Source organism: Nerophis lumbriciformis, linkage group LG16 (assembly GCF_033978685.3).
Source record: "Nerophis lumbriciformis linkage group LG16, RoL_Nlum_v2.1, whole genome shotgun sequence".
Taxonomy (NCBI): domain Eukaryota; kingdom Metazoa; phylum Chordata; class Actinopteri; order Syngnathiformes; family Syngnathidae; genus Nerophis; species Nerophis lumbriciformis.
The window spans coordinates 19,330,365-19,344,598 of NC_084563.2; the positions used below are offsets into that span (position 1 = coordinate 19,330,365).

The 14,234-nt window shown below is 37.1% G+C and overlaps 1 protein-coding gene across 1 annotated transcript; it reads left to right on the forward strand.

Moving 5' to 3' along the window:
• Positions 1-513: 513 nt before the first annotated feature.
• shisa3 (shisa family member 3) lies at positions 514-10,896 on the forward strand. Its single transcript, XM_061976741.1, has 2 exons — positions 514-988; positions 10,006-10,896. Exons 1-2 carry the CDS (start codon positions 718-720, stop codon positions 10,521-10,523), a joined length of 789 nt encoding a protein of 262 aa, XP_061832725.1. The 5' UTR covers positions 514-717; the 3' UTR covers positions 10,524-10,896.
• The last annotated feature ends 3,338 nt before the right edge of the window (positions 10,897-14,234 follow it).

The window sequence follows — 14,234 nt, forward strand, 5'->3', positions numbered from 1 at the left end:
ATAAGTGTGGAGAGTGTTTTACATTTTTCCCATCAAGCACTCTAATTGATTTAAATGGGTGTCATTTTGATTTTTTTATGGTGTTTGGACGTTTTTCATAATATCAATAATGTGTAATTAACAATGTGTGTTGAGTCTGTTGACCTTTAAATTAGTTGCATTTTTTTTTTGCACCACAACTAAGGAAGTTTGTTTGCATTGTGTCATACAAATAAATGCGGTGAAAATTTCGTAAATGCATTTTACAAGGGTCATTGGTCTGATTTAATGTTAATGCCCACAACATTAATCTGATAGCACAGCGCCGTTTTTTTTGTTAGGATGTAAACATGTGAACATGTGATCAAATGTTATACTTAATTATCTTACATGTCCAACTGGACTTTTATGTTTTGTCAATAAAGAGAATCGCTCCTAACAAACTTTTGTCACGCGAACGCGCGCGCAGGATACTCTACGCTTACGTGCGCGCTCTCGCGCGTGACGTCACCAAAGCCTCTAAATATGGATGGAGGCGCGCGGTGAGACACACGGCGATGGAGCACGGCGGGACAAAGTCCACGCAGAGTTAGGAGTGGGACGATGAGGAGGAGAGCGAGTGGAAGAGCCTCCGCGTGTCGTCATTGGAGGAGAAGACAAAGTTCAAACTTTTAGTAGTCAAGATGGCCTAAAGTGGATTTTAGTTCGCCGTCCGTCTTCCTTTCCTTCCCCGCCGGGATGGTTCGCCTGCTCGGCTGCCTCCTGCTCGGGTACCTGACGTGGAGCCTGCGGATCTCGCACGCCCGTGGGGAGTACTGCCACGGCTGGCTGGACGGCGCCGGCAACTACCACGACGGCTTCCGGTGCCCGGAGGACTTTGACACGACGGACGCCACCGTGTGCTGCGGCTCGTGCTCGCTGCGCTACTGCTGCGCCGCCGCGGACGCGCGCCTGGAGCAGGAGAGCTGCACCAACGACCGGCCGCTGGAGAACAGCGAGTATGCCGCACGTAGGTCCCACTATCTCCCCTCCTTAGGTCGCCTTAATATAGTCGGTATTTCGGAGGTTGCAACACACGTTTTTACACGATGCATGGAACAAAAACTAACTTTGTATTAGAGGTTTTTGTTGTGTTTCTTATTGACATATTACGTTCACTTTCCCATGACACAAATGTGACAATTAATACCACAACTTGCAACATTTCAGTGTTTGCATTTTGTCTCCAACCTTATAAAGAACAATAATAAATAAATGTATCTCTTATCAGCAATATGTTGACACAACGGTGTTTAATGTACGGTATACCGGTATTGGTATAGTACCGCGATACTAATGAATCATATTCGGTACTATACCACCTCTGAAAAGTACCGAAGAATAATGAATACGGAAGAATAAGTGATTATTACATTTTAACATTTGACATCACTTTTCGTTTTAAAAAAAATGTATATTATGTTTATAAAGTCAGGAAATATGTCCCTGGACACATGAGGACTTTGAATATGACCAATGTATGATCCTGTTACTACTTGGTATCGGATTGATACCCAAATTTGTGGTATCATCCAAAAGTAATGTAAAGTACCAAACAACAGAAGAATAAGTGATTATTACATTTTAACAGAAGTGTTTTTTAGCATCACAAAATATATTTTTTTAAATGTATATTATGTTTATAAACTCAGGAAATGTGTCCCTGGACACATGAGGACTTAAATTATGACCCTTGTAAGTTCCTGTAACTACTTGGTAACAAATTTGTGGTATCATCCAAAACTAATGTAAGGTATCAAACAACAGAAGGATAAGTGATTGTTACATTTTAACAGAATTGTTTTTTAGCATCACAAAATCTTTTTTTGTTTGGTTTTTGAATTAATATTATGTTTATAAACTCAGGAAATATGTCCCTGGACACTTAAATTATGACCCTTGTCCTGTAACTACTTGGTAACAAATTTGTGGTATCATCCAAAACTAATGTAAAGTATCCAAACAACAGAAGAATAAGTGATTATTAGATTTTAACAAAAGTGTTTTTAAGCATCACAAAATCTGTTTTTTGTTTTGTTTAATGTATATTATGTTTATAAACTCAGGAAATATGTCCCTGGACACTTAAATTATGACCATTGTATGATCCTGTAACTACTTGGTATCAGATTGATACCTAAATTTGACAAAATAATAGAATGATAAATGACACAATATGTTACTGCATATGTCAGCAGACTAAATTAGGAGCCTTTGTTTGTTTACTTTCTTCTAAAAGACAAGTTGTCTTGTATGTTCACTATTTTATTTAAGGACAAACTTGTAATAAGAAACATATGTTTAATGTACCCTAAGATTTGTTGTTAAAATAAAACCAATAATGTAATTTTTTGTAGTCCCCTTTATTTAGAAAAAAGTATCAAAGTATCGAAATACTTTATAGTACTGGTACCAAAATATTGGCATTAGGACAACACTACTTTAAACACACATGTGTTTTTACCTCTATTTAATCACAATAGCACCCAATATTTGAATATGCCGCACGTAGGTTCCACTATCTCCCCTCCTTAGTTCGCCTTAATATAGTCGTTATTTCGGAGGTTGCAACACACGTTTTTACACGATGCATGGAACAAAAACTAACTTTGTATTTGAGGTTTTTGTTGTGTTCACTTTCCCATGACACAAATGTGACAATTAATACCACAACTTGCAGCATTTCAGTGTTTGCATTGTGTCCCCAACCTTATAAAGAACAATAAGAAATACATTTATCAGCAATATGTTGACACAACGGTGTTTAATGTACGGTATACAGGTATTAGTATAGTACCGCGATACTAATGAATCATATTCGTTACTATACCGCCCTATAAAAAGTACCGAAAAATAAGTGATTATTACATTTTAACATTTGACATCACAAAATCTTTTTTCGTTTTTTTTTTAAATGTATATTATGTTTATAAAGTCAGGAAATATGTCCCTGGACACATGAGGACTTTGCATATGACCAATGTATGATCCTTGGTAACAAATTTGTGGTATCATCCAAAATGAATGTAAAGTATCAAACAACAGAAGAATAAGTGATTGTTACATTTGAACAGAAGTGTTTTTTAGCATCACAAAATCTTTATTTTATTTAAAAAAAAAAAATAATATTATGTTTATAAACTCAGGAAATATGTCCCTGGTCACATGAGGACTTAAATTATGACCATTGTAAGTTCCTGTAACAAATTTGTGGTATCATCCAAAATTTATGTAAAGTATCAAACAACAGAAGAAAAAGTGATTATTACATTTTAACAGAAGTGTTTTTTAGCATCACAAAATCTTTTTTTAAAATTGATATTATGTTTATAAATTCAGGAAATATGTCCCTGGACACTTAAATTATGACCATTGTATGATCCTGTAACTACTTGGTATCGGATCGATACCTAAATTTGACAAAATAATTGAATGATAAATGACACAATATGTTACTGCATATGTCAGCAGACTAAATTAGGAGCCTTTGTTTGCTTACTAACTAATAAAAGACAAGATGTCTTGTATGTTCACTATTTTATTTATTTATTTTAAATTGCCTTTCAAATGTCTATTGTTGATGTTGGGTTTTATCAAATAAATTCCCCCCAAAAATGCGACTTATACTCCAGTGCGACTTATGGTTTTTTTCCTTCTTTATTGTGCATTTTCGGCCGGTGCGACGTATAGTCCGAAAAATATGGTAAATATCTTACTTGCTCAGACATTAACGTTTAGATTGGGGTATGTCGTTTCTTAATGGGGAAAGACGTTAATGTCTCTTGTTTTCATGTTAGCATTTAAGCTGGCACCAGTGAGTTTGTGAGTTCATCAAAGTGCAGTTATCAATTGCAGTTTTCCCATCACTTTTAATTAAAACGGTAATACTAACCGTGTTCACCCATACCGTTATAATCCCCTTTAGGTGATGACAATCAACACAGCCAAGAACCCCAAACCCAATGCAAAAGTCCCATCAGAAATTTCAGCCTTTTAGTGCTACAAAGGTGCCCAATTAGGCCCAGTTCACTTTAGCGCTAACACTGGTCCACTTGAGAGGTTTATCCCCTTTCAGATTCCCTCAAAAGGGATCAGTCAGTCGGCCGGCCGCGGGCGTGTCGAACTGACCTCACACCAATTTCCTTCTTTTTTTTTTAATTCCCTAAAAAAATAAATAACGCTCAAGTGATTTCCTCCCGAGGAGTGCGCACGCTCGGGTGGAGTGTAACCTGAACTGTCGGTGTTTCCTGCTAGGACGTGTACCTGTGCAGGAATAAGAGATTGCACACAGAATTGGGAACAGATGAAATAGTATTTGCCAGCGTGGAGAGAAATGCCTGAAAAGTTGAAAGACTGATGCAAAATTTGCCACACAGGAACACAAAATTCAAAAGTTTACATCCACTTGTAAAGAACATAATGTCATGGCTGGTTTGAGTTTCCAATAATTTCTAAAACTCTTTTTTTTTTTTTGTGATAGAGTGATTGGAGCACATACTTGTTGGTCACAAAAAACATTCATGAAGTTTGGTTCTTTTATGAATTTATTATGGGTCTACAGAAAATGTGACCAAATCTGCTGGGTCAAAAGTATACATACAGCAATGTTAATATTTGCTTACATGTTTGGCCACAATACCCAGCAATATGTTTGGAGGAGAAAGGGTGAGGCCTTTAATCCTAGGCACACTACGCCTACCGTCAAGCATGGTGGTGATAGTATTATGCTCTGGGCCTGTTTTGCTGCCAATGGAACTGGTGCTTTACAGAGAGTAAATGGGACAATGAAAAAGGAGGATTAGATCCAAATTCTTCAGGACAAAAAAACATTCATGAAGTTTGGTTCTTTTATGAATTTATTATGGGTCTACTGAAAATGTGAGCAAATCTGCTGGGTCAAAAGTATACATATAGCAATGTTAATATTTGCTTACATGTCCCTTGGCAAGTTTCACTGCAATAAGGCGCTTTTGGTAGCCATCCACAAGCTTCTGGTTGAATTTTTGACCACTCCTCTTGACAAAATTGGTGCAGTTCAGATAAATTTGTTGGTTTTCTGACATGGACTTGTTTCTTCAGCATTGTCCAGGACTTTGGGCAGGCCACTCTAAAACCTTAATTCTAGCCTGATTTAGCCAATCCATTACCACTTTTGACGTGTGTTTGGGGTCATTGTCCTGTTGGAACACCCAACTGCGCCCAAGACCCAACCTCCGGGCTGATGATTTTAGGTTGTCCTGAAGAATTTGGAGGTAATCCTCCTTTTTTCATTGTCCCATTTACTCGCTGTAAAGCACCAGTTCCATTGTCAGCAAAACAGGCCCAGAGCATAATACTACCACCACCATGCTTGATGGTAAGAATTGGTGTTCCTGGAATTAAAGGCCTCACCTTTTTTCCTCCAAACATATTGCTGGGTATTGTGACCAAACAGCTCAATTTTTGTTTCATCTGACATCACATGGACAATGATAAAACCTTCTGAAGAAACGTTCTGTGGCCAGATGAAACAAAAATTGAGCTGTTTCAGTAGACCCATGATAAATTAATAGAAGAACCAAACTTCATGAATGAACCTACTATCTGAAGAATTTGGAGGTAATCCTCCTTTTTCCTTGTCCCATTTACTCTCTGTAAAGCACCAGTTCCACTGGCAGCAAAACAGGCCCAAAAATTTAGCTTTTTGGGCACAATACCCAGCAATATGTTTGGAGGAGAAAAGGTGAGGCCTTTAATCCCAAAAACACCATTCCTACCCCTACCGTCAAGCATGGTGGTGGTAGTATTATGCTTTGATTGATTGACTGAGACTTTTATTAGTAGATTGCACAGTACAGTACATATTCCGTACAATTGACCACTAAATGGTAACACCCAAATACCGGTATGTTTTTCAACTTGTTTAAGTCGGGGTCTACGTTAATCAATTCATGGTAAATGGTAATTCATGCTCTGGGCCTGTTTTGCTGCCAATGGAACTGGTGCTTTACAGAGAGTAAATGGGACAATGAAAAAGGAGGATTACCTCCAAATTCTCCAGGACAACCTAAAATCATCAGAGTTGTAGAAATTATTGGAAACTCAAGACAGCAATGACATTATGTTCTTCACAAGTGTATGTAAACTTTTGACCACGACTGTATTTAGTGACGTCTGAGGATGTTTCCGAATTTTTCCGTTTACATGATCCGCGACTTATTTTGCGTTCGAACAGTTGAAGCTGGCATTTACACGCGCCGATGATGCTTGTTTTGACTGTGTACACTGAAGTGACCTATATCGACGTTTACAGTCCCAACAAGCACGACGTTGCCTTTAAAATGTCACTTTCTGTTTACTTCCATCAAGAAACATACCACAAATGTATTTAATTACTGTATTTCACCAGTGTCCATTAAAGGCCCGGGGGCCAAATCTGGCCCGCCACATTATCTTATGTGGCCCGCGAAAGCCGAGAAATAATATGCGTTAATAAAATGCTTACCGTATTTTTCGGACTATAAGTCACAGTTTTTTTCATAGTTTGGCCGGGGGTGCGACTTATACTCAGGAGCGACTTATGTGTGAAATTATTAACACATTAGCGTAAAATATCAAATAATATTATTTATCTCATTCACGTAAGAGACTAGACGTATAAGATTTCATGGGATTTAGCGATTAGGAGTGACAGATTGTTTGGTAAACGTATAGCATGTTCTATATGTTATAGTTATTTGAATGACTCTTACCATAATATGTTACGTTAACATACCAGGCACGTTCTCAGTTGGTTATTTATGCCTCATATAACGTACACTTATTCAGCCTGTTGTTCACTATTCTTTATTTATTTTAAATTGCCTTTCAAATGTCTATTCTTGGTGTTGGCTTTTATTAAATAAATTTCCCCAAAAAATGCGACTTATACTCCAGTGCGACGTATGTATGTTTTTTTCCTGATTTATTATGCATTTTCGGCCGGTGCGACTTATACTCCGGAGCGACTTATAGTCCGAAAAATACGGTACTCTTTTCTTACTAAATATATTTGTTCTTTGTCTTTTGACATTAAAAATCATGTACTGCATGCAATTGCATTTCTTTTAAAGTTCAATATTATCAAAATATTATATTATCATGTATTCCAAAAATATATTTTGTTAAAATAAAGATAAATACCTGCTTGACTTATGATTTCAAAACAAATTATCAATCAAATTGTAGACTGTAAAATTGACAATAGATTTTACGGTTAAATTCCACCGACTGAGTTTTTTGGGTTTTTTTACCGTAAAATCAACTTTGGTACTGTTTTTTTCCATATACGGTAAGACACTAAAACATTAAAAAGCAAACCAAAAAAACATTAAAACAAGATTTTACTGTAAAAACAAACTGGCAGCTCTATTGCTTGAATTTTACCACTAAAAACAGTGGTATTGTTTCTCCATTCCATTCCATTTATTCAATTGTTTTATATGCTGTAAAAAACCCTGTGACTGAGCTGCCAATTTTTTAAGTAAAATTAAAAAAACAACATTTGCAGCTTAAAAAAATATATATAGTTAATGTATTATATATATATATATATATATTCATATATTGCTCAGTTAAAAGTGGCCCTCTGAGGGCAACCATAACTGCGATGTGGCCCTCAATGAAAATGAGTTTGACACCCCTGCTGTGTTTAAATGTCACTTTCTTTTTCCTTCCATCAAGAAAATATTTTCCGGTATTTAAGGGGTACTAGGATGACAGGGGATGCAAAACAATAACAGTGCAATACTTTTTCATAACATGGTCACTACAGCCTAGTTTCTCTTGTTATATTCTTATTTTACGGTTATATTTTTATTCTCATTGTTGCTTTTTATTTTTATTCTTATTGTAATATTTTCTATTTTGTTTCCATTTATACCCCCATTATTTACTTTTCACTTTTTAAATTCAATCTCAATTCTGTACACTGCTGCTGGAATTTACATTTTTCCGAGGGAACTCTCCTGAAGGAATCAAAGTACTATCCATCTATCTATCTATCTATCTTAAACCTCACCTAAATTTAAGAAGAAATCAATATTTTTTACATGTACCAGTAAGAAAGATTCTGTATATGTTTATTAACATACCTTTAATTGTTTCCAAACGGTGTCTGTAACACGGCAGTAAAAGGGCTGATCAAACAAAACAGAAGTCGCCGTCATGGACCCACTAGCTGCGGAAGCTAGCACTCCTATCAGCTTAATAGACTCAAGAAGTCCACGGTGACGGTTTGGTGAAATTACTGAGGAATTTGTGAAACTGAAATAATACAAAAAGAATGGTATTGTACGTTATTAATACTAACACAGACACTCGTAAACTTGTTAGTATATTAGCTAATGCTAACAACACTAGCTTCATTAAATTGTGATAGCACGTACAACTATGCATGAAAACACTCCTACAGACATCACACATAAGTAAGTAGGAATTGTTTTAGTTGTATTGTAAAACTTACAAACGTTGCTTAGTGATGAATGAAGAATCCGTATGAGTATAAACGCGATGGATGATTTACTTCCGGTTCAAGGCATTCAACAGGAAGTACTTTTTCAACCTTTAGCACCTGCATTGAGCGAACTCATCCAAAAGACGGCACCATAGCACAAACAACACACCATTTCAGTGTCTCTGTCGGTGTCTAATGAAAACTTGTCGATCAATACAAAACATTATGGCCGTGAGCTCAGAAAAATCCATAAATTAGCCGCAAAAATCCTGTGAAAAAAACCGACACAACGGCACAAAGAGTTGTAATATTACGATAATTCAATGCTAAATATTGCAGACTAAACTTGGAATAATCTGAAATTTAAATCGTAGTTTTAGTCGGATCATGTCAGACAAAAAACTGAATATAAAGTCAAAATATTACGAGGAAAACGACATGACATGGACAAAGATCTGGAGAAAAGTTCTGTGGTCAGATGGAACAAAAATTTAGCTGTTTGGCCACAATACCCAGCAATATGTTTGGAGGAGAAATGGTGAGGCCTTCAATCCCAGGAACACCATTCCTACCGTCAAGCATGGTGGTGGTCGTATTATGCTCTGGGGCTGTTTTGCTGCCAATGGAACTGGTGCTTTACAGAGAGTAAATGGGACAATGGAAAAGGAGGATTACCTCCAAATTCTTTAGGACAACCTAAAATCATCAGCCTGGAGGTTGGGTCTTGGGCGCAGTTGGGTGTTCCAACAGGACAATGACCCCAAACACACGTCAAAAGTGGTAAAGGAATGGCTAAATCAGGCTAGAATGAAGGTTTTAGAATGGCCTTCCCAAAGTCCTGACTTAAACATGTGAACAATGCTGAGGAAACAAGTCCATGTCAGAAAACCAACACGTTTAGCTAAATTGCACCAATTTTGTCAAGAGGAGTGGTCAAAAATTCAAGCAGAAGCTTGTGGATGGCTACCAAAAGCGCCTTATTGCTGTGGAACTTGCCAAGGGACATGTAAGCAAATATCAACATTGCTGTATGTATACTTTTGACCCAGCAGGTTTGCTCACATTTTCAGTAGACCCATAATAAATTCATAAAAGAACCAAACTACCGGAATGTTTTTTTTTGTCCTGAAGAATTTGGAGGTAATCCTCCTTTTTTCATTGTCCCATTTACTCTCTGTAACGCACCAGTTCCATTGGCAGCAAAACAGCATAATACTACCACCACGTTTGTCGGTAGGCCTGGTGTTCCTGGGATTAAAGGCCTCACCTTTTCCCCTCCAAACATATTGCCATAATAAATTCATAAAAGAACCAAACTTCATGAATGTTTTTTGTGACCAACATATATGTGCTCCAATCACTCTATCACAAAAAAATAAGACAGCCATGACATTATGTTCTTTAAACTTTTGACCACGACTGTATATTATTTGAGGAGTATGAGAAAACAATGATTGGGATCTGATGATGGTAAAAGTGCGGCGTGAAGTTTTGACGAGTGTCTCCCCCTTCAGAGCCCGTGTACATGCCCTTCCTGGTGGTGGGCAGCATCTTCGTGGCCTTCGTGGTGGTGGGCTCCCTGGTGGCCGTCTACTGCTGCACCTGCCTGCGCCCCAAGCAGCCCGCCCAGCCGCCCATACGCTTCTCACTGCGCAGCTGCCAGGGCGAGACCATCCCCATGATCCTCACCCCCGCCGCGCAGCCGGGCCTCCGCGCCCCGTCGAGGCAGTCCAGCACGGCCACCACCAGCTCCAGCTCGGCGGGGGGCGGCAGCTCCATGAGGAGGTTCTCCGTTGGCGGGCAGCAGCACGGTTGCTTGGTGTCGCCAACCGCCGTCTCGCCGGCGTCCACTCCTACGCAGAACCATCAGACTTTAGCTCCGCCGCCGCCGCCCTACAGGTCGCCTCTAGTCCCCCCGTCTGGCCACGCTCCCTCGCAGCCCGCCTTCCTACTGCCCCAGCAGTACTTCTTTCCCCTGCAGCCGGACCCTTTCGCTTCCACTAAAGGATTCGCCGACTTCGGGCAAAGTTGACAGTGTTGGGACACTTTAGTACGGGAAGTACAGCCACACCACTTTCACTCCAGAAGCAGGGAATTGTACTTGTTGACGATCCCGAGATGTTTTTTCCTGTGTCAGTGGACCAAAGCGGAGGCGCCGTCCTCTCAGCGGACTTGACAGCAGGAATGTGGCGCGGTGATCGCTCATTGTCAGTGCTCAACGGGCCTGGCGGTGGAGGCTTAGGTTGCATCAACAGGTAGCGACTGGCTCTCTGGTGCCTCGCCGACTGTGAAACTAACGTCTTCCTCGCCGCAGCAAACTCCACTGTCAGCATTTGTCACATTCCGCTTGTCCCTTTGTATCATCTTCTGCTTTTTCTTGCAAAATACACCTTTTTTTTTCTCCATGACCTTCTCCAAACAGCGTGACTATTTCTGTCTGGAAAGACTTCCGAGAGATGAGAAAATATCACCGTACCTTAGGTCCACTGCAAGAACACCACAAGAATATTGTCACAAGAGTCCAAAAAACTAAGCAAATCATTTCATGCAAATTAAAACATTATTTTGTAGCATTTTTGTTTTTAGCATCATGAGAAAAAAAGCAGCATTTTTTTGCAAAGTTTTTGAAAAAAATCCAAAACATTACTTTGTTGCATTTTTTTTGCAAGAAAAAAGCATATTTTGAGAAAAATAAAAGTCAGACCAGAACCATAGTGTACAAGAATAAAACAGCATCCAGTCAGAGAAAGCCGTAAAAAAACTGTACAGTGGAACCACACAACAGCAATGGCAAGCTAAACTGTCAAGGAGAGTGCACACAAAAGTCCCTTTGGTGCGAATAAAAATGCATTTTTTTTTGCAAAGGTTTTGCAAACCCCAAAAAACTAAGCAAATCATGCCCGTGTGCAGCTGAGATAGCGACCTCGAAAGGGACAAGTGGTAGAAAATGGATGGATGGATGGATGGATAAGCAAATCATTTCATGCAAATTAAAACATTATTTTGTAGCTTTTTTTTCTTTTTTTTAGCATCATGAGAAAAAAAGAAGCAATTTTTTTGCAAAGTTTTTGAAAAAAATCCAAAACATTATTTTGTAGCATTTTTTTTTTAGCATTATGAGAAAAAAAAAAAAATATATATATATATATTTATATTTTTTGTTTTTTACAAAGTTTTTGCAAGAAAAACAATTCTATTTTGAGAAAAGTAAAAGTCAGACCAGAACCAATGTGTACAAGAATAAAACAGCATTAAGTCTGAGAAAACCGTAAAAAAAAATCGTACAGTGGAACCACACAACAGCAATGGCAGGCTGTCAACGAGAGTGCACACAAAAGTAAAAAAAACAACCATGTTGCAACAAGAATAAAACAATATTATTTTGAAGCAGGTTTTTTTTTTAGCATTATGAGGAAAAAAATTAATTTTTTTTTGCAAATCCCGAAAAACTAAGCAAATCATGCCCGTGTGCAGCTGAGATAGCGACCCCGAAAGAGACAAGCTGTAGAAAATGGATTATGGATGGACGGATGAGCAAATAATTTCATGCAAATTTAAACATTATTTTGTAGCATTTTTTTTTTTAGCATTATGAGAAAAAAAAAAAAAAAAAAAAATGCATTTTTTTTGCAAAGTTTTAGAAAAAATCCAAAATATTATTTTGTAGCATTTAAAACAATTTTTTTTAGCATTATGAGAAAAGAAATAATATATATATATTTTTTTTTTACAAAGTTTTTGCAAGAAAAAAAAAATCCTATTTTGTCAGACTAGAACCAAAGTGTACAAGAAAAAAAACAGCATTAAATCACAGAACGCTGTAAAAAAAATCGTACAGTGGAACCACACAACAGCAATGGAAAGCTCAACTGTTAACGAGAGTGCACACTAAAGTCCCTTTGGCGTGTTCAAAAACGTTAACAACCATGTTGCTACAAGAATAAAACAATATTATTTTGAAGCAGTTTTTTTTTAGCATTATGACAAAAAAAAAAGTTTTTGCAAGAAAAAAAAATCATATTTTGAGAAAAATAAAAGTCAGACCAGAACCAAGGTGTACAAGAATAAAACAGCATTAAGTCAGAGAAAACCGTAAAAAAATCGTACAGTGGAACCACACAACAGCAATGGCAGGCTGAAATGTCAACGAGAGTGCACACAAAAGTCAAAAACAACCATGTTGCAACAAGAATAAAACAATATTATTTTGAAGCAGGCTTTTTTTTAGCATTATGAGGGAAAAAAAATAATTTTTTTTGCAAAGGTTTTGCAAATCCCAAAAAACTAAGCAAATCATGCCCGTGTGCAGCTGAGATAGCGACCCTGAAAAGGACAAGTGGTAGAAAATGGATGATGGATGAGCAAATAATTTCATGCAAATTAAAACATTATTTTGTAGCATTTTTTTTTTTAGCATTATGAGAAAAAAAAGGCATTTTTTTGCAGTTTTTGAAAAAATCCAAAACATTATTTTGTAGCAGGTTTTTTTGTTTGTTTTTTAACATTATGAGAAACAATTTTTTTTTTTTTTACAAAGTTTTTGCAAGACAAAAAATCATATTTTGAGAAAAATAAAAGTCAGACCAGAATCAAAGTGTACAAGAATAAAACGGCATTAAGTCACAGAAAGCCGTAAAAAAATCGTACAGTGGAACCACACAACAGCAATGGAAAGCTGAACTGTCAAGGAGAGTGTACACTAAAGTCCCTTTGGCGCGTTCAAAAATGTTAACAACCATGTTGCTACAAGAATAAAACAATATTATTTTGTGTACCCCGCCTTCCGCCCGAAGAAGCTAAGATGGGCTCCAGCACCCCCCGCAAGCCCGAACGGGACAAGCGGTAGAAAATGGATGGATCGATGGATATTTTGTAGCAGTTTTTTTTTGTTTTTTTTTAGCATTATGGAGAAAAAACTGCATTTTTGACAACGTTTTTGCAAGAAATAAATCATATTTTGAGAAAAAAAAGTCAGACCAGAACCAAAGTGTACAAGAATAAAACCATATTATTACATAATTTTGCCAGAGTTTTAGTCAGAGAAAGCAGTCAGAATTTTACGAGAAAACCCCCCCTCAATTTACGAACTTAATTGGTTCTCAAACATGGGTCGTTAATCTAAAAGTTTGTATAATGAAGCAGAATTCACCATAAGAACAATGTAAACATAATCTTTGACAAAAGTCTCTATTTTAGTAAATAAAAGCACACTTTAAAGACTCTATAATGTATATAAATATATAGCAAATAAACATTACAAGGGGGTATTGGATGAACAATCCATCTAAACTGTTAACGAGAGTGCGCACAAATGTCCCTTTGGCGCGTTCAAAAACGTTAACAACCATGTTGCTACAAGAATTAAACAATATTATTTTGTAGCAGTTTTTTTTTTTTTTTAGCATTATGAGAAAAAAAAGAGCATTTTTTACAAAGTTTTTACAAGCAAAAAAATCATATTTGGAGAAAAAAATAATCAGACCAGAACCAAAGTGTACATGAATAAAAATATATTATTACATCATATTTCCAGAATTAAGTCAAAGAAAGCAGTCAGAATTTTACAAGAAAAAAATCGTACAGTGGAACCTCGATTTACGAACTTAATTGGCTCTCCAACATGGGTCGTACATCTAAAAAGTTTGTATAGTGAAGCAGAATTCACCATAAGAACAATGTAAACACAATCCTTGACAAAAGTCTATTTTAGTAAAAAAAAAGAAGTAATGTATATAAAAATATA

Excerpts from the sequence above, each read along its gene's own strand:
- shisa3 (XM_061976741.1), top strand. The coding sequence starts at position 718 with ATGGTTCGCCTGCTCGGCTGCCTCCTGCTCGGGTACCTGACGTGGAGC. Across the intron at positions 989-10,005 it reads GAACAGCGAGTATGCCGCAC|AGCCCGTGTACATGCCCTTC; the intron begins GTAGGTCCCACT and ends CTCCCCCTTCAG.